Source organism: Amborella trichopoda, chromosome 9 (assembly GCF_054954075.1).
Source record: "Amborella trichopoda isolate Santa Cruz 75 chromosome 9, AtrichopodaSantaCruz75HAP2 v2.0, whole genome shotgun sequence".
NCBI classification, from domain to species: domain Eukaryota; kingdom Viridiplantae; phylum Streptophyta; class Magnoliopsida; order Amborellales; family Amborellaceae; genus Amborella; species Amborella trichopoda.
The window spans coordinates 43589162-43611535 of NC_142344.1; the positions used below are offsets into that span (position 1 = coordinate 43589162).

The 22374-nt window shown below is 40.5% G+C and overlaps 1 protein-coding gene across 1 annotated transcript in view; it reads right to left on the reverse strand.

Moving 5' to 3' along the window:
* The window catches only part of LOC18439002 (putative glutathione S-transferase), a 75487-nt gene that overhangs the window by 19435 nt on the left and 33678 nt on the right, over positions 1-22374 (reverse strand). Inside the window, 1 exon segment of the mRNA XM_006849176.2 lies at positions 9529-9542. Within this exon segment, the coding sequence (XP_006849239.2) occupies positions 9529-9542 (14 nt within the window).

A 22374-nucleotide genomic window follows, 5' to 3' on the forward strand; every position in this document is an offset into this window, starting at 1 on the left:
TTTCTGGCTGCTCATCCACTGCCAGTGGGCGGCCCTGCGACCGATGACCTGTCGGACAAAGAGGTATTCAAAATCGAAAGCTTGTTCGAATGGAAGATGCACTTCGATGGGGCCTTTCAGTCAGAAAAAGGTGGTGCGGGGGTGGTGTTCTCCAACCCCCAAGAGGGATTAGTTCCTTTATCCTTCTCCCTTTCAGGAGTAGGGTCGCATAATGAGGCAGAATATCGAGCACTCATCAAAGGCCTAGAACTCACCTCCCACCTGGGAACACAATGTTTGAGCCTTTATGGTGACTCTGGGTTAGTGATTAAATATCTCAAAGGAATATATGATGTGAGGAGGGAGAGCCTCAAACCGTACTTCAGCATCGCCAAGTCGCTAATAACTGAGCTCGAGGGAGTGACTCTGGAACATGTACCCTGGAGGCTCAACACTAAAGTGGACGTGCTTGCCATGCTAGGGGCAACGATCCAAATACCTTTAAAAGAACCCACACCAATATGGGTTGTGGAGTGGAGATGCGCCAAATTCACAGAAAGGTCCAAGGAGGGAAATTCCTTGGACAACGCTATCTGCTCTGGTCGCAGCAGACGTCAATGACACGCGAAGCTCATCTGCCTCCCTAATCTCCCATATGGCCAAAGAGGAGGAAAGCGGGGAGAGGAAGTTTGAAGTTTTGGATCATGTGTGCGCAGAAGTAGAACAGATAACCGACTGGCGCGCCCCCATAAGGGCATATCAACTACACAACCGACTGCTTGAAGATCCCACTAAGCAGAACAAGATCCAAAGGTTAGCTACGCGATATGTATGCAAGACGATGCCCTATTCTGAATTTCTTATAACAACATGCTACTCAGATGTATCAGGCAAGACGAGGCGAAGCGCGTCCTCACAAAAGTTCACTCTGAGGTGTGCAGAAAGCACCAATCGAGCCCTAAGATCTTTCATAGGATCATGTTCATAGGCTATTACTAGCCTACTATGAGCGCCGATTCAATCGCATTCGTAAAAAGTTGCCTAGTTTGCCAAATTCATAGGAGTTTCATCCACCAACGACCAGAGCCTCTCCACCCGATGGTGGCATCCTGGCCCTTCGTTCATTGGGGTATGAACATTGTGGGTCCCATCGAACTACCCTCCTCTTCGGGGCATGTGTTTATACTCGTTGCGACGGACTATTTTTTCAAATGTGCTGAAGCATTCCCTCTCAAAAAGGTCCCTGACGTTGCGGTGGTTAACTTCGTCTGCCACCACATCATATATTGGTTCGGCATCCCTGACTGGATCACTTTGGACAACGGCCCCCAATTTTGCAGTGGCCAAATTAACAAGCTAGTCAAGAAATTCAAGTTCACATGGAAATACTCGACCATGTATCACTCGAGGGCTAACGGTAGCGTTCAACAAAAGTCTATGTGGTGCCTCAAGGAAGTCTGTCTCCACCACCAAGAGAAATTGACACGAGAAGCTCCCTGAAGTTCTCTGAGCATACTGCATCACGGCTCGGCATCCGACGCAGTCCACTCCCTACTCACTAGTGTATGGGGGCAAGGCCGTGGCGCCGTTAGAAATCCTGTTGTCGTCCCTCAGGGTGGCCCTCCACTACAGGATGACGGACGAAGAATGGGCTGCTCTCCGCTGCCAAGAGCTGGACGCACTCAATGAAAAGAGACAGCAAGCGTAGTAGAGCCACGAGGTTCAGAAGAAACACATGTAAAGAGCTTTTCAACCGATCAGCCAGAATAAGAATGTTCATGAAGGGTGAACTTGTTTTGGTGGTGAGGAGGCCTATTGTTATCCATGGCCAAACAAAAGGGAAATTGGAGTGCCCTTGTAGGTTTTCATTCCAACTCTTAGGGAATGTGTCATTGCTGATTTTTGCAGGACCTCGCATTTTTTTTTTTTTTAGGCATAAAGAGTCGCGTAGAGCGGGGCTTCTACGGAGCAGTTTATCGTCGTACGGCCAAAACGTGCGCTATAGTTTTAGGTCGTATAACTTGGACCATTGTGCAAAGCAGTTTAACGTCGTACGGCCAGGATATGCGCTATAGTTTTAGGTCATATAACTTGGACCTTCGTGCGAAGAAGTTTAACATCATACAGTCAGGATACACGCTATAGTTTTAGGTCATATAACTTGGACCATTGTGCGAAGTAGTTTAACGTCATGCGGTCAAGATGCGCGCTATAGTTTTAGGTCATATAACTTGGACTATTATTCAGGGATAGTACTTCTTCTAGTACCTCCCGTTAATCGAGGGCATGGCATCGTCTTCTTCAACATTAACTAACAAATAAGTACCATTGGGGAAAACTTCCCTTACGACGAACGGGCATTCCCATTTCAGAACATTGAACAAGGGTGGGCAGCAGTTGCCCCGCGGGCACAACGAGCATCCCATAGGCCATTCCTTACCCCCACCATCAGTTGGGGCAAGAACTACCCCGGCCTAGATAAAAAAAAAGAAGAGAAGTAGCGATCGAGCACACAAGCAAAGGCATATGACAAAGAAGGAGAATTCAACACAAAGGGGGATTTCATTTCATGAATAAAAATATTACATACTCGTCGTTACAACAAAATCTGTAACACAAAAAAATGTACATCCGTTCTGAAGTGGATCCATTCCCTTCAAGAGCTCCACCGCCTTCTCACGGTGGTGGTTCCTTTAAAGAGGTCACCTCCATCTCTTCAAGCAAGGCTTGAAGAAAACCAAGGAACACCTCTTCCTTCTCCTCCCTTTTGACAGAGAGTGTCGCCAAAGAAAAGGCAGCTGGCCGGTCACTCTCTCCCTGCAATTTACCATCATACTTGAAGAGGTATGACTGGATTAAGGGTGGCTAGTCCCCCTGCGGCTTATACATGGCCGCGGACCTCACGCCATGGGTCCCACACAAACAAAGGGGTCTTGGAGATACAAGCCCGCCCTCTGGAACGGATCCATCGTCGCTTCTGCATGGTCCAACGCCTTCACCCGGATGCCTAATGCTCGGACGCACCCTAGAAGCCGGCACCGGGCAGCCAGCCCCTACAGTGGACATGGCTCATCGGCTAAGTTCTCCCAATAAAATAAAGTGTCCATGCTACCTCCACCTCAAAGAGTATCAAGCAAGGGACTTTGCCAGAACACGAGGAAAAGCTTCCCTCACGCTCTCCTGCCTAGCCCCTTTTTATAGAGGGCATATGCTCATCAAAGCTCGCTGCTTCCCAAGCACCATGCCACCGAACCATCTGGTCACGTGTCACAGCGCCTCAGTTGACAGCCATTTTTAAACCCTCTCACGCTTTGCCTTCTAGGCGCTACTCACAAAGCATCACCGTCAAATACAACGCCATTTTACTGTCAGTCTGATGTCATCAATCGATCACTCATACAGATCTTGCACCAGGCTCCACCTCCCAGGTGGCCGTCTCTCTCTGACCTTCTGTCGATCTGCAGACGTTTTGTTAGCCAAGCGTCGCCTTCCCGAGCAAAATCCCCGTGGGTACCGTCAACTCTCCACCCCCCGCGGGTACCATCAACTCTCCACCCCCCGTGGGTGCCTTCAACTCTTCACCCCCTGCGGGTACCATCAACTCTCCACCCCCCGTGGGTGCCTTCAACACTCCACCTCCCACGGGAGCCTTCAACACTTCACCCCCCGCGGGTGCCATCGAAACTCCACCACTCGCAAGTGCCTTCAACACTTCACCCTTCACGAGTACTAACAAATCTTCACCCCCCGCGGGTCCCTTCAATGCTTCACCCCCCACGGGTGCCTTCAAAACTTCACCCCCCATGGGTACCTTCAACCCCCGTGGGTACCTTCAATGCTCCACCCCCGCGGGTGCCTTCAACGCTTCACCCCCCGCAGGTGCCATCAACACTCCACCCCCTCGGGTGCCATCAACACTTCACCTCCCCGTGGATGTCTTCAACACTTCGCCCCCCCACCGGTGCCATCAACAACACATTTCGTGCGGACTCCACCATCATTGACCATGCTTGGGTACATTCTGCCTGGGTCGCAACAAAGCCACCCTCTTCAGGGCAGCACCCCATTCTGCATGGGCACATCCCGCCTCGGCGACCTGCCGCTACGTCGACTGGAGACAGAGCCACGTCAATCGGACTCCATTGTCAAGACTCACTATGCTAGTAACCTCCCTCTCCCCTTAAAAAAGAAAGAAGCCGGGCTTGATGGTAACTATCGCGAGTAAATAAAAAGAGCTTCAAGCGGACATAGCCAACAAGACTATGGGTAAAATCGCCTAAAACAAATGGGGCATGGTGAAAACCAGCAAAGGCTCCATGAGTTAAAATGATAGGCAAGCATGGCCACGAAGCCATGAGTAAAAGAGCCGTGAGAAAAAAAATCCGAACATGGCAAAAACTCGCAAGGGCACCAAGAGTAAAAGGGGAAACAAAAAAGGTGGACGTGATCTCGAAGTCACAGGTAAAAATGCCCCAATAAAAGGATTTGGTGAAAACAACTCTGCTAACACCATTTCCACTTAGCTTAAATGAAACTCACATGGGCTCTTGAATCAATTCCATTCCCCGACCCCCATGCCAACTTTAATCTCTGGCCCCACTGCCACTCAAAACAAATCTCTGGCCTCAGTGCCGCATCTAATTCCGAGTCTTAGTGCCACCAAAAAAAATATCCGACCCCAGTGCCGCTTCAAATCCTTGGCCCCAGTTCCAACTTCAATCTCCGGCCCCAGTGCCACTAAAAAAAATCTCAGGCCTCAGTGCTGCATCCAATCCGAGGCCTTAGTGCCACCACAAAATGCCAACTTCCTCTCCTCCATACTAAACTATAGCATCCAAGGTGAAGTCTTCTGAAATGAGACCGCCTCAGAGGCCACCTCTCTATCACGTCAGGGTAATTCGAGAGACCCCCAACCATACTAATAGGGTGTGAATTGAAGAGGTACCCTGCTTGCCTTTTTTCTCATCAAACTCCATCATCCAGGGTGAAGTTTTTGGAAATGAGACGGCCTCAGAGGCCACCTCCTTATCACGTCCAGGTAATTCAGAAGACCCCCAGCCAGACTAGTAGGGAATGAGCCAAAGAGGTACCTTGCTTGCCTTTCTTCTCATCAAACTCTAGCATCCAGGGTGAAGCCTCCGAGAATGAGGCTGCCTCAGAGGCCACCTCCCTATCATGTCCAACTAATTCGGAGACCCCCAACCAGACTAGTACAGTGTGAGTCGAAGAGGTACCCTGCTTGCCTTTCTTCTCATCAAACTCCAGCATCTAGGGTGAAGTCTCTTGAAATGAGACCTTCTCAAAGCCCACCTCCCTATCACATCTGGGTAATTTGGGAATCGCTGTGCAACCCCCAACCAGATCAGTAGGACGTGAGCCGAAGAGGTACCCTACCTGCCCTTTTCTCCTTATCGAAACAAACACGAGCATCCAGAGTGAAGTCTCCTGAAATGAGGTGTCATCAGAAGCCCCCTCTCTATCACGTCCAGGTAATTCGAGAGACCCCCAACTCTACCAGTAGGATGTGGACCGAAGAGGTACCCTGCTTGTTCACCACCACTTGGTGCTTCTATTTGGTTAGGGATAAAGCCCACAAAAAAGACCCCCACTAACCGGAACACCAGGACTTCCCCAACCAAGATAGGATAAAGTCCCCAAAAAAAGGCCCCCACCAGCAGGGACATTTGGAGTTCTCATTGATACAAAAGTCATAAGCCCGTCAAAGGCAGGCCATCAGCGCGATCTCCCACAAAACAGATTCTGGCAGAACCTTGAGAATGCACCTCAACAAGGCAACGGACCACTAGAATCCACTTTGGTTACCCCCCGGTCAAGGGAAAAGTTTAGCAAGGTCTACCCCTCAAGGACTGCACCGATGCTGGTGATCAAGAGAAAAAATATATTTGAGAGACAATAAACACGTCTCAGCAAGAATTCACCAGAAGAGCTACGACGTTAAAATTTTCAAGTGTTGCACTTCTCACTTTTCTCAAAGCGCAACATCAGTCGGAGCAAGTTGTTGTATCTCATTCTTGACGTACTTTCATTGCCCATGTGAATAAGGGGAGAGCCGACAATAGCTTAGTTTGCAGGTACACTAGACACCCGTGGACTAATGTTGTACCGAAAAATAAAACCATGGGCCACGTGGCCCGGGTGTGGTGCCATCACACCAAAGAAGGACCCTCTAACTGTAGCCCTATGCTAGCGGCTACAGAATTGTACCAGGTCATCATCGTTGCACTCAGAATGTTGAAAAACCCTCGAAGACCAAATTTGGGCTCAATCAGACCTCCTCGAAGGTGTCTATGCTCATGCGGCCTCACAACTAACAGGTTTCACACTAGGACAGTGCGACTTCACCAAACCGTCCCCGGAAATGGGGACTGGGACAACGCCTTCCGACAGCAGCCTCGCCAGCCCATGATGCCTTCCTTTGAACATAGAGGATGCTCAAAAGGTGATATGTTCGAGATCATGCCAGCCCCATCATTTTGAACTACACACACACTATGGCATGACCGGGAACCGCAGTGCTCCGAGGAAGAAGGTGTCCGCAAAACCAGAGGGAGAACCAGGGTTCAAGGAGAAGAAGCCTCGGATTCTGTGAAGCATAGCTCGACATCCAAACCTTGGATCACAGCGAAGACGAGTTCAATGCAACCACCTCACGAAGAGCTACACAATGGTACAACTCTTGTATTCAATCCAAGGTCCGATGAATGCAAGTCATTAGAGATGTGAATCTTGCGGTTGCAGGAATCCCTTTTTTTGGTAACCTCTCAAATTAGGCAAATACATGAACCAAGACCAAATCAGGCCAACCATGGTGCAAAATGACTGCGACATCCTCCTCTCTGACTTGCAAGCAGACATGAACCAAATTAGTGCAGCTCGAAGAACCATTGGCAAACGAAGTTCACAAATCTGGTTGGACTTTCACCCAGGGGGAAAAGGCCATCACAACACGATTAAAGGGCATCAAAATGGTCACAATCAAGAGAACATTGAAGATATGCTATTGAAACAACTGAACCATTGCCACAAGTTGCTGAACAAGCTTCCAAGGTCTCACCGTGGTGAAGCAACCTGCATGCAAGGATGGTTTAGTCATTCGTGTAAAAGATCTTAGGGACATTTTGGTCATTTGAGCATAATTTCAGGACTTATTTCTAATTTCTTAAAATGTAATTAAGCTTGGCTTTTGGGTGTTCACCCTTGTTTGGTGAATCCTCTATATAAGCAAGCTTAACCCATTTGTAAAACGACCTCTCCTTTCAAGCCCCAATACCTCCAAAGGCTGAGACGAATCAAGGCTAGATTGTGCTCGCCTCATTAGCTTGTTTTTCCTTGTGAGTCCCCAATCCCCACTAGAGAGGAGAGATGGAGAGAGAAACCTTTGAGAGAGAAGATGCCCCTGAATGCGCAGTCCTGCGGGCTCCCCGACTGCATGAGTCAACTTCCCTCCCTCCTAAGCCGAGTCACCCCTTATCTCTCTCTCACTGTCTCACCTTCGCACACATCCTCATCCGCATGACAGCCCGCAAGCCCGCGAATGTGAGTAAACCCATGGGTCCCTCGATTTTCCTCATACCTCCTTTAGCAGTCACTTAGTCCCCTCGGGAGGGCAACCAAGGAGGAGGGATATTCGGATCCCATTCCAATAACATAGAGAGAGAAGAGAGAGGTTGGGAGCTTAGAGAGGGCCCTCGTCCAAACCCCGCTGACAAGCAGCTGGAGGGCTTCGTAATTTTTTTAAGAGGGTTATCTGCTCAGGTGGTCCCCAAACCCCCCCAAGCGGCATAAAGAGCATTCATGTTCCAGCTACAAAATCTCTGTCACCATCGGCCCCTATTTGCAAGTAGGAGGGCCGCGCTCCATGCGTCGAACCTTCGCAGCTGTTTGAGAGAGGGTTTTCGCCTCCTGACCCAAGGGAAACCAGAACCCCATCGACATCTAGCTCTATCTTCAACAGTGTCACTGTCGTAATCCAGGAAATGATGGCCATGATTTTCGTATCTCGAGATGTGACGATTAGCGGTTGCTTAGGCCAATCAGAACTTAACACAACTGGCGGGGTCGTTGGTGACCTCACCCCGACTGATTATGTAATGATGATCCATATCACTCCATTTAAAAGCTCGTAACTTGGGTCACTTCCTATTCAACAACAGCTATGCCCTCTTTCGAGCTTCTGGTGTTGTTGTTGACTTGTGTGGTCAATGCCCCTGGTATAGGAGTTGGTACTGCTAGTGTGGTAGTTAAACACTTCAGCCACCGACTCTCTTTAACAAGGCCTATGCCCTCATCTGCTCTCGAGGTGGTGCCTTTCTCTTGTGCAGCCAACAACCTTATGCTCATACTTGGGCATACTAGGGAGCATTGTTGCGATTTGTGGCCAACGACCCCACCACCATAGTTGGCAATGCCAGTAGGGCAGCTGGACATTAGTGTTCCTGCATAATATTCTTGGGAGATCCTTCTGGATTCCAAACCTCTGTAGGGTATTTTCTAACCATTTAGGTACACTTAAAAAGTACGGATTGAAGTTCATGAATACTAGTTTCTAGAGTTCCTAGTTTAGGGCACATGGTGGATACTGTTGAGTTATTTGGTTTCCTAGAGTTCTTCCAGTCGAGATTGCACAACTTGGGTGCAAGATGGGCCACAAAGAAGTAGACACCTGAGGCATAGAGTCAGAGTCACATGAAGTTGAACAGTGATGCACACGAGTGGTGCAAAACAAAGTCATTGCTCTGGAACTTGACATCAGTAGGCCTGTGGCGCATGTGGTTGTTGATATTTGGAGGTGAGCTTAACCCATCAGTCAGGATGATTGCTACAGTCTCCATTTTATCGACTAAGGTCATGGCATCAAAGTCCTAAGGAAGACAATGTCTTGAGATGAATAGAACATCATTGAAAGTGGTTTACATGAGAAGGTGGAGAATTCTCTACTGAATAAACTATAGGCCACCTCATGCCCCGAGCGTTTCCTAGGGTTTAGGAAGTTTAGATGGCTTTGAGTGGTTTAACAAAGCCTATGGGTTGAAGGGAAGTTTGAAAGGGCTTTTGGCTTTGAAATTTGGATGCCTCTGCCTCGTGGTGTTCCCCTTCCAGAACCAGAGAGTCTTTGGTGCCTTCCTATAGTCATTATTGGGCGTGGATCCAACTCCTTCATTTTTAAAAACATTTTGGGAAGATTTTGAAATTAGGGAGAGGTTTCAGAAATACGTTGTAAATGTCGGGTTACGATTTGAACCAAAGAAATTAGTTTTTTGGAAACCACAAAATGTTGAGTATCTAGATCAAGGTAGCCCATGAAACCGAATAATAGGAATTATAGGAAAGTAATGGGATTTTTTAAATTTTAAAAAAAGGTAACTGTCAGGATTCATCAACATTGGATTCCCATAGGTATATTCCTTAAATGGATGGCTGGTTTTTTAAGCCTTTAAATTACAACCTTCTATTGCTTCAACAGGAGTTGAGCAGGGACTGATGAAAGGGCCGGAGGTTACGCGTGATGTTTAGCAACTTTTGAACCACAGTAACCCAAAGTGCTACAGGTCGCTCTTTAATGCTTCAGGTCCACCAAACCTTCTAATATTGATATTGTGGCGACAGTTATGATTCCCCAAAGTGCTCTCCTCGATTCTCATACTTTGGGGATTGATACTACCTGCAACATAGAGACGAAATTCCCTTTTGGGACTCTCCCTCAGTTTGTCCTTTCTAGAGTTTTGGAAGAGGGTTGAAGTGAAGAAGCAAATCCTCTCCTGTGCTTTCATTACGATCTTGTTATTGCGCCTTCAGGCCAAGAAGCTCCTCTTCGTGTTGTGCTTTCATCAGAGACTTCGGCTATTTTGCTAGCTTTGCTTTGGAAGCTTCAGATATCACCTCCCCTATTCCTTGGCTGTCGCTAAAGGAAGGGCAAGGAAATCAACGATAAGGTTTGATCTTCTACTGATAGATCCTTTGGCGATCATGTTTGTTGCAGCTGATGAGGATCCTGCAAACCCTCTGCCTCTTATTTTGGAAGATGTGTATACTGGGGAACCTGGCCATAGTTTGGACATGGTGGTTGCTGAGACACCAGTGGCGGTACAGGAGGAGCTTCCAACTGAACGTTTATGCTTTCACTTGGTTAAAGAGTCATTGCCTATAGAGGTGGTTCAAGCTGAGACTCCACTCATGGAACGGATGCTGGAAGATATGGGGATGGACGTTGTTCCACTAAGTGTGATGCTTGAGGAAATTAAGGAATGCCAAAGGGCCATGAAGGCAGTGGAAAAAGATTCAGTGCATGGAAGAAATTTTGGCAAAAGCTCTATGTTAGAGTCTGCTTCAAAAACTCATGCTAAAAAGACTGCGGCCGACAAGAAAAATAAGGCAGTTCTAAGAGGGGTTCGTTCTTTCGCAAGGCTCTAGGCTCATGGTGTCCTAAAAGGGGTCTCCACTGCATCCTCGATTGCCTTATGTGAACCGGTGGTGGTTGATGTGGACTCTTCTTCAACTTTTTTGGCGGCAGACGAATCTCAATGAAACTCTCATGCTGGAGGATATGTACTTGGTAGTGATCTTGATGGATCGGGTTCTTCCTCTTACCACCTCGTCTTTCTTTCTAATGAATTTTCTATCTTGGAATGTTAGGGGTTTTGGACATCCTAGTAGGAAAAATGATGTTAAGTTGCTTGTTTCTAAGTATAGATCTGTTGTCTTAATTTTGCAAGAAACAAAGTTTCATAATCCCAATATGTCTGGGGTTAGGGTGGTTTGGGGGGCGGGTGTTGTTAGGTTTTGTGGGATTGATGCTAATGGTGCATCTGGTGGGCTTTGGGTTGTTTTGGATCCAATGGTTTTGGTTAATTTTAATATTATTATTAGAGATTGTTTTATGTTGCTGGGTTTTAACTGTCCAAAGGTTTGTTTTACTTAGGGTCTCTTAAATGTTTATGGTCTCACTGTGGTTGCACTAAAAGAATCTTTTCTCAATGATCTTAACTCTGTTATTCAGTCGGTTTCTTATCCTGTGATTAATGGGGGAGAGTTTAATCTCATTCGTTGGCCAGATGAATGTTTGGCTTGCACCCCTATTAACACCTCCATAAGGTTGTTGAATAGGTCTATTGAAAATATAATTGTTTGCTGGATCCCCCTATTATTGGATCAAAGTTACTTGGCCCAATAATAGCTTAAAAAATCTATCCATGTCCAAACTAGATAGATTCTTGATTTTGATGGAATGGATGGAGGAATTCCCTCTACCTTCCCATAATCTCTTTGGATCACTGCCCTACTTTGCTGAATACTGATCTTTTAAAAGGTGGTCCCAAACCTTTTAGACTAGATGTGGGCTGATTGGAAGAGAAAGAAGTTGTTGAGTTGATTAAAGGGGTTTGGGTTAATACTGTCGTCGAAGGAACTTTGGATTTCCAATTACATAGAAAGTTGCTGAATATCAAACACAAATTGATTGATTGGAAGAAAGTCAATAAGTTTGATATTAGAGCAAAAATTGATAAAGCCTTAGTGGAAATCGAATTCTTCGATTCTAATACCCAGGTGAGTGAGTGTATTTGTGATCGAGGTTTGAAAATCAAAGAGTTAGAGGATTTGCGTCGTGTAGAGGAAATTTATTGGAAGCAGAGATCCAGATTGATATGGTTAAAAGAATGGGACCTGAATACAAAATATTTCCACATGACTACAAGTGCTCGTAGAAGCAAAAATGACATTTCGGGCTTATCAATTCCTGAGATTGACTCTAAGGACGAGACCACTATGGAAAGAGCAGTTATCAGCCACCTCAAGAAAGCTTTTACCAAAGAAGTAAACCTTACACCTTCTTTTGCTAGAATCCCCTTTAAAGTATTGTCAATGGAAGAAAAAGCTTTATTGGAGAGGGAAGTATCATTGGAGGAATTGCATAAGACGGTTTTTGCAATGCTAGGGGATAAAACACCAAGTCCTGATGGTTTCCCTCTTGCCTTCTTCCATAGGTTTTGGAATTTGTCAGGATGTAGTAAAAAGTGAATTTTGGAATTTGTCAGGAGCTTTTTCATCGAGGGAGATATTTTTAGAGGTGTGAATTCTACCTTTATTACTTTAATTCTCAAGAAGTCCTTGATTTATGAGTTATTTGATATTAGACCAATTAAGCTTCTTACAAGTCTTTATAAGATAATTGCAAAGGTCTTAGCTGAGAGATTAAAAATGGCCATGCCTTCCCTCATTGCTAATACCCAATCGACCTTCATCAAGGACCATCAAGTTACAAATACTTCTGGCACAAGAATGTATTCATTCTCGGGTCATGAGTAAGAAACATGGTATTTTGTTCAAACTGGATATGGAAAAAGCTTTTGATCGTGTTGAATGAAAAATTTTGTTGGAAAATTTGAAAGCTTTGGGGTTTGGTGATAAATGGAGAAGCTGGATTATTGAATGCCTCCCTTTAGCTCATTTTTTCAGTTCTTTTTAAAGGCAGACCGATTGGTTTCTTTAAGGCTAATAGAGGTCTTCGACAAGGGGACCCTCTCTCTCCTTTCTTATTTATTATTTATGCAAAATGCTTTAGCATGATGTTGAGCAGGGTGGAGAGAATGGGTCATTTTGAAGGCTTTAGCATTGCAAATTCGGATATTATAATCTCTCATCTGCAGTATGCCGGTGATACTCTTATTTTTTGTCATACGAATCCTTCTCAAGTTAGGAATATTGCTCGATTTCTGGAAATTTGTGAGGTCACAATTGGTTTCAAGGTAAATTTTCACAAGTCATCTATGATTGGTATTAATTGTGCAGAGGAGGTTGTTGATGAACTGGATAGTGTGATGGGGTGTAAAGTAGACCATTTTTCAGTAACTATCTTGGGCTTCCCTTCTCTGATTCGAGGCTTCCTTTGGCAGTCTGGGATAAAATCCTTGAAAGAACGAAATCCAAACTTGATCTTTGGAAACATAAGTACCTATCCCTAGGAGGTAGAGTGACTTTGTTGAAGGCGCGTCTGACCAATCTTCCAGTCTATGAGATGTCTGTAGTTCATATGCCTGGCTCGGTTGCGAAGAGGATTGAAAAAATAATGAAGGACTTTCTATGGGGTTCTACTTTTAAGGTCAGGAAATTTCATCTTCTGAGATGGGATAGAGTTTGCACTCCAAAGAAAGAAGGTGGCTTGGGTATAATGAGAATTAAGCTTTGATGTGCATGTGGTGGTGGCACAGTCTTCAATTTAAGGATCATCTTTGGTACAGAGTCCTCGTCTCTAAGTATGGCGTGGACATATTTGGTGTTTGGTTGGGGGTTGGTAAAGGAAAGAATAGTTCTCAGAAGTGGAGATCGATTGCAAATTGTAAAACTATGATCTTAGGATCTTTTAGATGGAATTCAGGATATGGTTGCAAAATTCCCTTCTGGCACCATAAATGGATTGGAGACTTTCCTCTAAAGTTTGTTTTCCTTGATCTGTTTGGGATTGTTTCGAGGCCGAATATATTCGTTAGTGAAGTTGTGGATAAAAAGGGCAATAATCTCGTGGAACATTTAGTTGGCTTATAGCCAACTGAATAATGTCCTTCTCTCCCAATGGTGCTCTTTTATGAAAATGCTAGATATGGTCTATGTTTCACAGAATACTAGAGATGAGTTGGTTTGGGAGATTGAAAGTGATGGTGTTTTCACTGTCAAATCATGTTATAGTCTATTCTTTCATGATCGATGGAGATGGTCATGCCCCCAGATTGCTCAGATTTGTAAGTGGCCGCTACCCCACAAGGTACAAGCATTCATCTGGTTGGCTGCTATAAATAAGTTTTGATCATTAATAGTATGATTAAAAGGGGGAAAATTTTACCTAATATATGCCTTCTTTGCAAAGTTGATGGTGAATCTGATGCTCACCTTTTCATCCATTGTTCTTTTACAGTAAGAATCTGGCATTGGTTTTTCGGTATTTTAAGTATCAGCTTAGCACTTCCTTAATCTGTGGAAGGGGTAGTTTCATAATTATCCATTCCTCCTTTAAAGGGATGGGGTTCATTCTTTGTAGAGGTGATTAGAGAATAAAGAAAGATGTTGATCTTGTGAAAAGATCTTGGGGTGAACTCCCTAGCAGACCCAGAGAGCGGGTATAATCTCTCAGACCTTTATCTATATCTTTATTCTTTTAGTTTATTATTTTTCCTACATCAGTTCGTCCAATTCAAATTTTTAAAACAAGGACTTACTCTTTTGAAATAATTTTACTGTATTTCATTTAATTTCACCAAGTCATGTCACAACAATTAAGAATGAGTCATAAAAAAAATATCAAAAAAAATAAGTAAGACCTAATAAAATAGATGGATTATCTAAAACTGAACATCAAAAAATAAACACTTTCTTGGCAACTCAAAGACAAAGATGAGATCCGTATCTCATGCAACGATGGACATCACTAGACATTACTGGGAGGACAAACAATTAAAATGGGTACTATTAAAGAATAAAAATAGCTACATTACTCTTGGTGCACTACATTTTTAAATAAGCCATGCCCACCTCTAGTGTTCGATACTGAGGCCAAAATGCCAAAACCACATCCCTTATGCTTACTACCTTAGTAGCTCACACAAGCGAAAAAACACCTAAAATTTTGATATTAAAAATGGGCTCTATATATATATATAAAGAGAGAGAGAGTAAGATACTTCAAAATGCCTATAGGCTAAAATAAACGGTGATTTCGCCTACTCTCATCACCGTCCAAAGTTCATCGCACGACCACGATTGTCCGGTAGTGTTTCATTTTTTATTTGTTTTCTACAGATCGGAATGACCTGAAATTTAAAGCGTGTGTTCATAAAAAATAGATGAAGTTATAAAAAAATATCAAAAAAATATTTTACATAAAATAAATTGACCAAAATATTCCTGAAACATTTCGATGGTATTTTGATCGATTTGTTTTTTGTGAATTATTTTTTTAAATAAATTTATTAATTGCGTCTCACTAAACTATATACACGTTCCAAATTTCAGATCATTTTGATTTATAGAAAATAAAATAAAAAATAAAATACTACCGGATAATCGTAACCCTGCGATGAACTTTGGATGGTGATGAGGGTAGGCGAAATCACTATTCATTTTCACCTATAGGCGTTGTGAAAACTATATATATATATATATATGGGTTATGTTAGGGTACTCACACTATAGAAGAATTTATCATTATATTCAATAATTTTGGACATTTCTATACCCTTGTTTTGTACATAGAGAATATTTTTAAGAAGACATGGAGCACATTCGTGGCATTTAATGCTCCATATGGGTGATGTCACACCCCATGGGAATGATATCACACCCTCCTAATGATAAAAAATAACATTCTTCTCTAACGACAAAAAAAGATATAGAAGCTTCCAAAATTGTTGAGTACGATGATAAATTACTCCCTAGTATGACCACCCTAACATAACCTTTTATATATATATATATATATATATATATATAAAAGATGGGATTAACCCACTAGCTCATATGAACTTATAGTCCAAAGTCCCAGATTGAATCTGGCCGACTTGACGATCACGAATGTCCGGTAGTGTTTAAATTTTAGTTTTTTTTTAATAAATCCAAATCACTTGAAATTTTTGACGTGTATTCATAAAAAATAGGTGATCCTTTGAAAAATATATATATAAAAAATATTTTACTTGAAATAAATTGATCAAAATAGCCCCAAAACCTTTCGGGTGGTATTTTGATAATTTTGGTTTTTACGACTTGATGAGAAGGACACACATCTAAAATTTCAAATTATTTGGATCTGTAGAAAAAATAAAAAAAATCAAACACTATCGGACATCTATGATTATTAGATCAGCCCATATTCAATCTGGGTTGTTAGGCTCATATGTTCATATGAGCTAGTGGGCTAATCCCATCTTTTTCCATTTATATATATATATATGGAAAATTCTTCACAACACCTATAGGCGAAAATGAACAATGATTTCTCTTATGCTCATCACCGTTCAAAGTTCATCACGCGGTCACGATTTTCTGGTAGTATTTTAATTTTCATGTTTTTTCCAAAAATCAAAATTATATGAAATTTAGAGCATGGGTACATCTTAGTGAGACGCACCTAATAAAAATATGAAAAAAAATATTTTCTAAAATATAAATTGATCAAATTACCCATATAAATTTTCCGGGGTATTTTGGTTAATTTATATTTTTGAATTATTGTTTTTTATATTTTTATTATATTATCTATTTTTTTTAACGCACGCTCAAAATTTCAAATCATTCTGAATTGTAGAAAAAAAATGAAAGTTAAAACACTACTAGACAATTGTAATAGTGCAATGATACTACGCAGCGCCTATAGGCGAAAATGAACAATAATTTTGCATATGCTCATCACTGTTCAAAGTTCATCACACGGTTATATATATATTGGGGAATAGGCCAAGAAGTTTAAAAACTCCTTTTGCTAACTTTATTCAACCAACCATCACTCATGAGAGTAATTCCTGTCCTTGGCCAACTCTGTTTATATTCTTCAATCCACTTTTTAACTTCCTCCACCTCTTCATCTATTATTGGCCCACTGAGCTCATACGCCGTAGGGGGTTTTACCCCGGGCCCGACTCTCTGGATTGCACTGACCATAGGTGGAAAATATGGGCTATTGGCTGCATCAAAGGGAATCCTTTTATCATAGAACCATTTACCAACATATCTCCCTAACATGTTTCTTGTACCTTTAACCATGCCTTTTAGAGTCATCTGTTGTGACTTAAGCTTTGAGAGAAATGGGTCTTTACGACGATGACCTGCAATACTGGCACTCCTAGGTAACTTAGAAACAATTTCTTCAACAACTGATTCTCCTTGATACATATTACCACCAACCCCTCCATACATATTTGAGTTGGGCCCGCCATACATGCTCGAGCTGGGCCCGCCATGCATATCTGAACTAGGCCCACCATGCATATCTGAGCTAGGCCCACCATGCATGTCTGAGCTAGACCCACCGAGCATTCTAAACCCACGTTCCCTCTGATATTGTTCATGTAAACTCAATCTTGTGGCTATGTCCAGCTCATTATTATATTGGTCTTCTAGGTCATTATTATATTGCTCTTCTGTATCATTCTTGTTTGATGGTGTATATAAACTAGTTATCTCCTCATTCATCCTATGTTTGGTAATTTTTTTACCTTTGTTAGCATTAAGAATTGCCGCCATCTGTTTTTTTACATTACTAAGGACACTAGTGCATGCAGAAACTTCTCCCTTAACCCCTGCCAAGTGTTGCTTGAACCTATGTACCCCACTACTTATCACTCTTTGACAGTAATTACAAATAATTTTGTCTTTCTTGTTGGGATCAAGTCTGACCCCATGTTGCCATGCAGGGTCTTCTGCAGATCTTGACATGATTCAACTATTTTAAGATGTAAAAAGTATAAAATTAACCTGACAGTTCAAAAAGAAAAATAATCACCATGTGTAGTGATAATATGTTGCGGTAGTTCATATAGTCATATTTGTTGTTATTTGTTATTGCAAAATACCTTTATTGACAATAATATTTTCGTACATATCAATTACAAACATTCAGAATAATATAATATAAAATGCAAGCTCCAAACATAGCTACAACTCAATTATCAAGAACATACATTTTTTGCATTAAAAAATTAATAATAAAAACAATTCTTGATAGAGCCAGCTAACATCAGTCATTCCAACTAAAAAAACCATGAACAACAGATAAAAAAAATACAGTTTTGCATTAAAAATATAATAACATGCATTTTTTTGCATAAATAATCCATCAACATACAATTTTTTCAACAAAAACTTTAACAATAAAAATTTAAAATATGGTTTAATACCTCATGATAATTAAAACCTTGTCACGATTTTCACATCTTTTCGGAAAATCATCATTTTTCAAAAAATTCAATCATAGAAAAAAAAAAAAAAAAAAATTACAGCAAACGCAAACAATAAAAATTAAAAATTGGGTTTAATACATCATGATAATCAAAACCTTATCACGATTTTCACATCTTTTCGAAAAATCATCATTTTTCAAAAAATTCGATCATGGATAAAAAGAAATAAAAAAAAAAAGTACAGAAAATTTTCAAAAAACTCGATCATGGATTACAAAAAAAAATTCGATCATGGATTAAAAAAAAAATAACAAATTTTCAAAAAGTTCGATCATGGATTAAAAAAAAAAATCACAAATTTTCAAAAAATTCGATCATGGATTACAAAAAAAAATTCGATCATGGATTAAAAAAAAACATCACAAATTTTCAAAAAATTCAATCATGGATTACAAAAAATTCGATCATGGATTACAAAAAATTCGATCATGGATTACAAAAAATTCGATCATGGATTACATAAAATTCGATCATGGATTACATAAAATTCGATCATGGATTACAAAAAAAAAAACATAAAAAAACTAAAAATTCGATCGTGGATTACAAAAACAAAAAAAAACAATTCGATCATGGATTACAAAAAATTCAATCATGGGTTACAAAAACAAAAAAAAAACAAAAATTTCGATCATGGATTACAAGAACAAAAAACAAACATTTCGATCATGGATTACAAAAAAGTCGATCATGGATTACAAAAAATTCTATCATGGATTACAAAAAATTCGATCATGGATTACATAAAATTCGATCATGGATTACAAAAAAAAAAAACAAAAAATTCAATCGAGGATTACAAAAAAAGAAAAAAACAATTAGATCATGGATTACAAAAAATTCAATCATGGATTACAAAAAACTCTATCATGGGTTACATAAAAAACAAAAAACAAAAAATTCGATCATGGATTACAAAAATAAAAACAAACATTTCGATCATGGATTACAAAAAAAAAAACAAACATTTCGATCATGGATTACAAAACATTTCGATCATGGATTACAAAAAATTCTATCATGGGTTACAAAAATAAATAAATAAAAAATTTGATCATGGATTACAAGAAAAAAAAACAAACATTTCGATCATGGATTACAAAAAATTCGATCATGGATTACAAAAAATTCTATCATGAGTTCCAAAACAAAAAAAAGAACAAAAAATTCGATCATGGATTACAAAAAAATCGATCAAGTATTACAAAACATTCGATCATGGATTACAAAAAAAAAAGAAAAAATTCTGTTTTTCAAAGAACCATTTTACATAAGCCATTTGAACTCAAAAACCCACCTCTAACTGAATAAATTACATCCAATTGAGTACATTTTCTGATAAACAACAATATAAGGAATCAAAACCCTAAATTTTTAATACATTATTTCTAATATATCATGAAAACAACCGTGTTCTTCACGGACTCGCCGATTCCGCACAGTGACTCATCGTCCGGTTCTCTCTAGAATGGGACGATTCCCGATTTTTTAGCCGATACAATCTCCCCATGGCGATTTTCGAGTCGAACCAGACGAGTCCGGTTCGACTCGGCGTTTTTTTAAACACTGGTTAATTGAGATCTTTTGATCTACTTATTTATTTTGTAAAATCTTAAATGATATTTGAAGTACGTAAAAAAACATTCAAGTGGGCAGGACAACCAAATTCAGCAGCCATCATTCCTATTTGATAATGGAACAAATTAGAACAATACGGAGAGAATATATAATATCTTTCTTAATAAATTTCTTTCATACCTATAAAAAAATATTGCTTTTTTATTATGATTATTCTTATTATCCCAATATGAAATATGGGAAAGTGCGGAGGGAAATATGGTAAAATGATAAAGGCAAGACGATTTAAGGAAATTGCATTTCAAATTTATGGTCAACAGATTGTGTTTCCATAAAATTGTAATAAACAAGCATCTAGTAATACTTAAAATAAAAATATTAACAATTATTCTTTAATCTAAACGAAGATGAGTGTGGAATAAGGATGAACAATTTCCACAATCTTTTTCTCAGCCTTTTAGGAAAAAATTAGAAATATACGTAACGAAACATGTTTGGGTATTACATAGTTTAAGAATCCAGTACAAGTAAGGATAGTGCCAACGAAGAAGTTTATATGAGGTAGGAAGAAGTTTATTTGAGGTGTCAATCTCGTGTTGCAAAAATAGTGCTCGCATTCCAATTTATCATCTCAACCTTTTAGATTTATGGAAATGAAAAATAAATTAGTTCAAGTTCTAAAAATGGTGCATCTTATAATACATTATTTCGATCATTCTCTTGATTCTCTAAGGGTAGATCTGCACCATATGCACTATTTTTTAGCTTAAGTTTCATATTAGGGGTGAAAATAGACAAATTTTATAATTAAATATAACATTAGAAGGACAAAGTAAATTACTTATGGACCTGAAATCATTAACTAAAATACGAAATAAACCGATTATGGACAAAAATTACAAGGAAGGTCGATCAACCTGTATTTTTTTATTTGTTTCAAAATTGCCCATTGGTCTAAGGAAGCATTTTAAATATTTTTATTTAGTTTTCTTATTAGTAGGGCAGTGTCCGAAGCTTTAGGGGCAGTGCCCACACAGTCCGAGGATAGAAGTCAGACCACCCTGTGAACGCAGCAAAACCCCAGTAGGGCAATCCAAGTCCCAATCCTCAAAGGACTATTTTTCTCAAAAAATTAATAAATAAATAGAGCGCGATCTGGGAACCTCGAACCAAGGGGCAATTTTGAAAAAATAAAAAATACGGGTTGGCTGACTTTCGTTTTTTTGTAACTTTTACCCAAAAATACCCGATTTTGTATTTTAGGTAAATTTTTCAGATTCGTACGTAAATCACTCAAGGATAAAAGTATCGATTGCACAATTTAAATAAAGGAACTGAATTTAAATAAAGAAGAATATCTATATCAAGGATAGAAAGGGCAAATACATATTCATAAAATCATAAGTGAAAAGAAGAGAAAACAAAAATATCATGTGTATAGTCTTGAACAAAGAAATCTTAATTCAAAGAAATGAAAACTCTGTTGCAAGAAATACTAAAAGACACAGACATATTAATGTAAGACATGAAAGCAAACATTGTGACAACTTTCACTACCTAGAACTGTACTCCATCGGCCTCAATGAATCCAAGAAACTCGATATCGACTTCCGGCAGGGATGACTCAATGAATCGAAGAAACTCGAATTCATCTCTTTCTTCGAACTCGCCATCAACAATATCTCCCTCTACCTCAATGAATCCGAGAAACTCGAATTCAACTTTTTCTTCGAACTCGCCATCAACAATGCATGCCTCTTCCTCAATGAATCCAAGAAACTCAAATTCATCTCTTTCTTTGAACTCGCCATCGACAATGTCCTCCTCGGCCTCAATGAAACCTAGAAAGTTGAGGTCATCTCTTTCCAATTCTTGTAATTCACCATTCACAATGTCTGTGTCCTGCAAACATGACTCAACGAATCCAAGAAACTCGAGATCATCTGTTTTCGTTTCTTCCAACTTGCCATTTGCAATTTCTGCTTACAGAGGGGAGGACTCCGAATCCAAAAAACTCGAGATCATCTCTTTCTTGGAACTCACCATCCATAATGTCTTCATTTTGTACCTCATACTTGATTTCTTCGTCACTAAATTCGACAATTTCTCTCTCCAGATTGATCCCTCTCTCTAGATTGATAACCACAGAGGCCCGCAGCTCTAGTCTTATGAGCGACTCAAAAAAGGAACCAGCCTCTAAACCTAAGCAATGATGGATTTCTCAATTGAGAGCTTCCACGCAGAAGTAGTAGGCGATTTCCCAGCTAAGCCTCATCATCACATGAAAGGGCATGGGAATGTGCTGCAACTTGCCCAAAATCAACAAATACGCACTCTCCAGGGTATGCAGGTCTTCAGTCGAAGTAGCTGCCGTGACCGAGCTATGGTAGATATCAACGAAATCCTGGAGACCAACATCTTCGGTCCCCATCATGGTTCTGATATCTTTCATCTCTCTGATCAAAAAGTCGAAGTGAACATCGACATTCCGGTGGTGTTCCACCGGTTTTGTAATTGAACTCGCGAGGATTGAAATTCTGCAATGTATGTTGTTGTAGAGAGATTGTTTGCGGAACAGGAAAGAGAGGGAGAAGCAACTATGTGACAATCAAATATATAAGAGATAGAGAGAGAGAGAATTGGGAGAGGAGACGGACAAGAAATTAGGAGATAATCATACAAGTATATATAGATTTAGAACACCTCATTTTAAATTAGGAGATAATCTAATAAGTATATATAGACTTAGAATACTTTATTTTAAATTAGGAGATATGGTGGTTATAAAAGATATTCAAGATTTTAGAAAAACTAAATCTATACAAATTTAAAGATAGGTAGCGTATTTCCATAA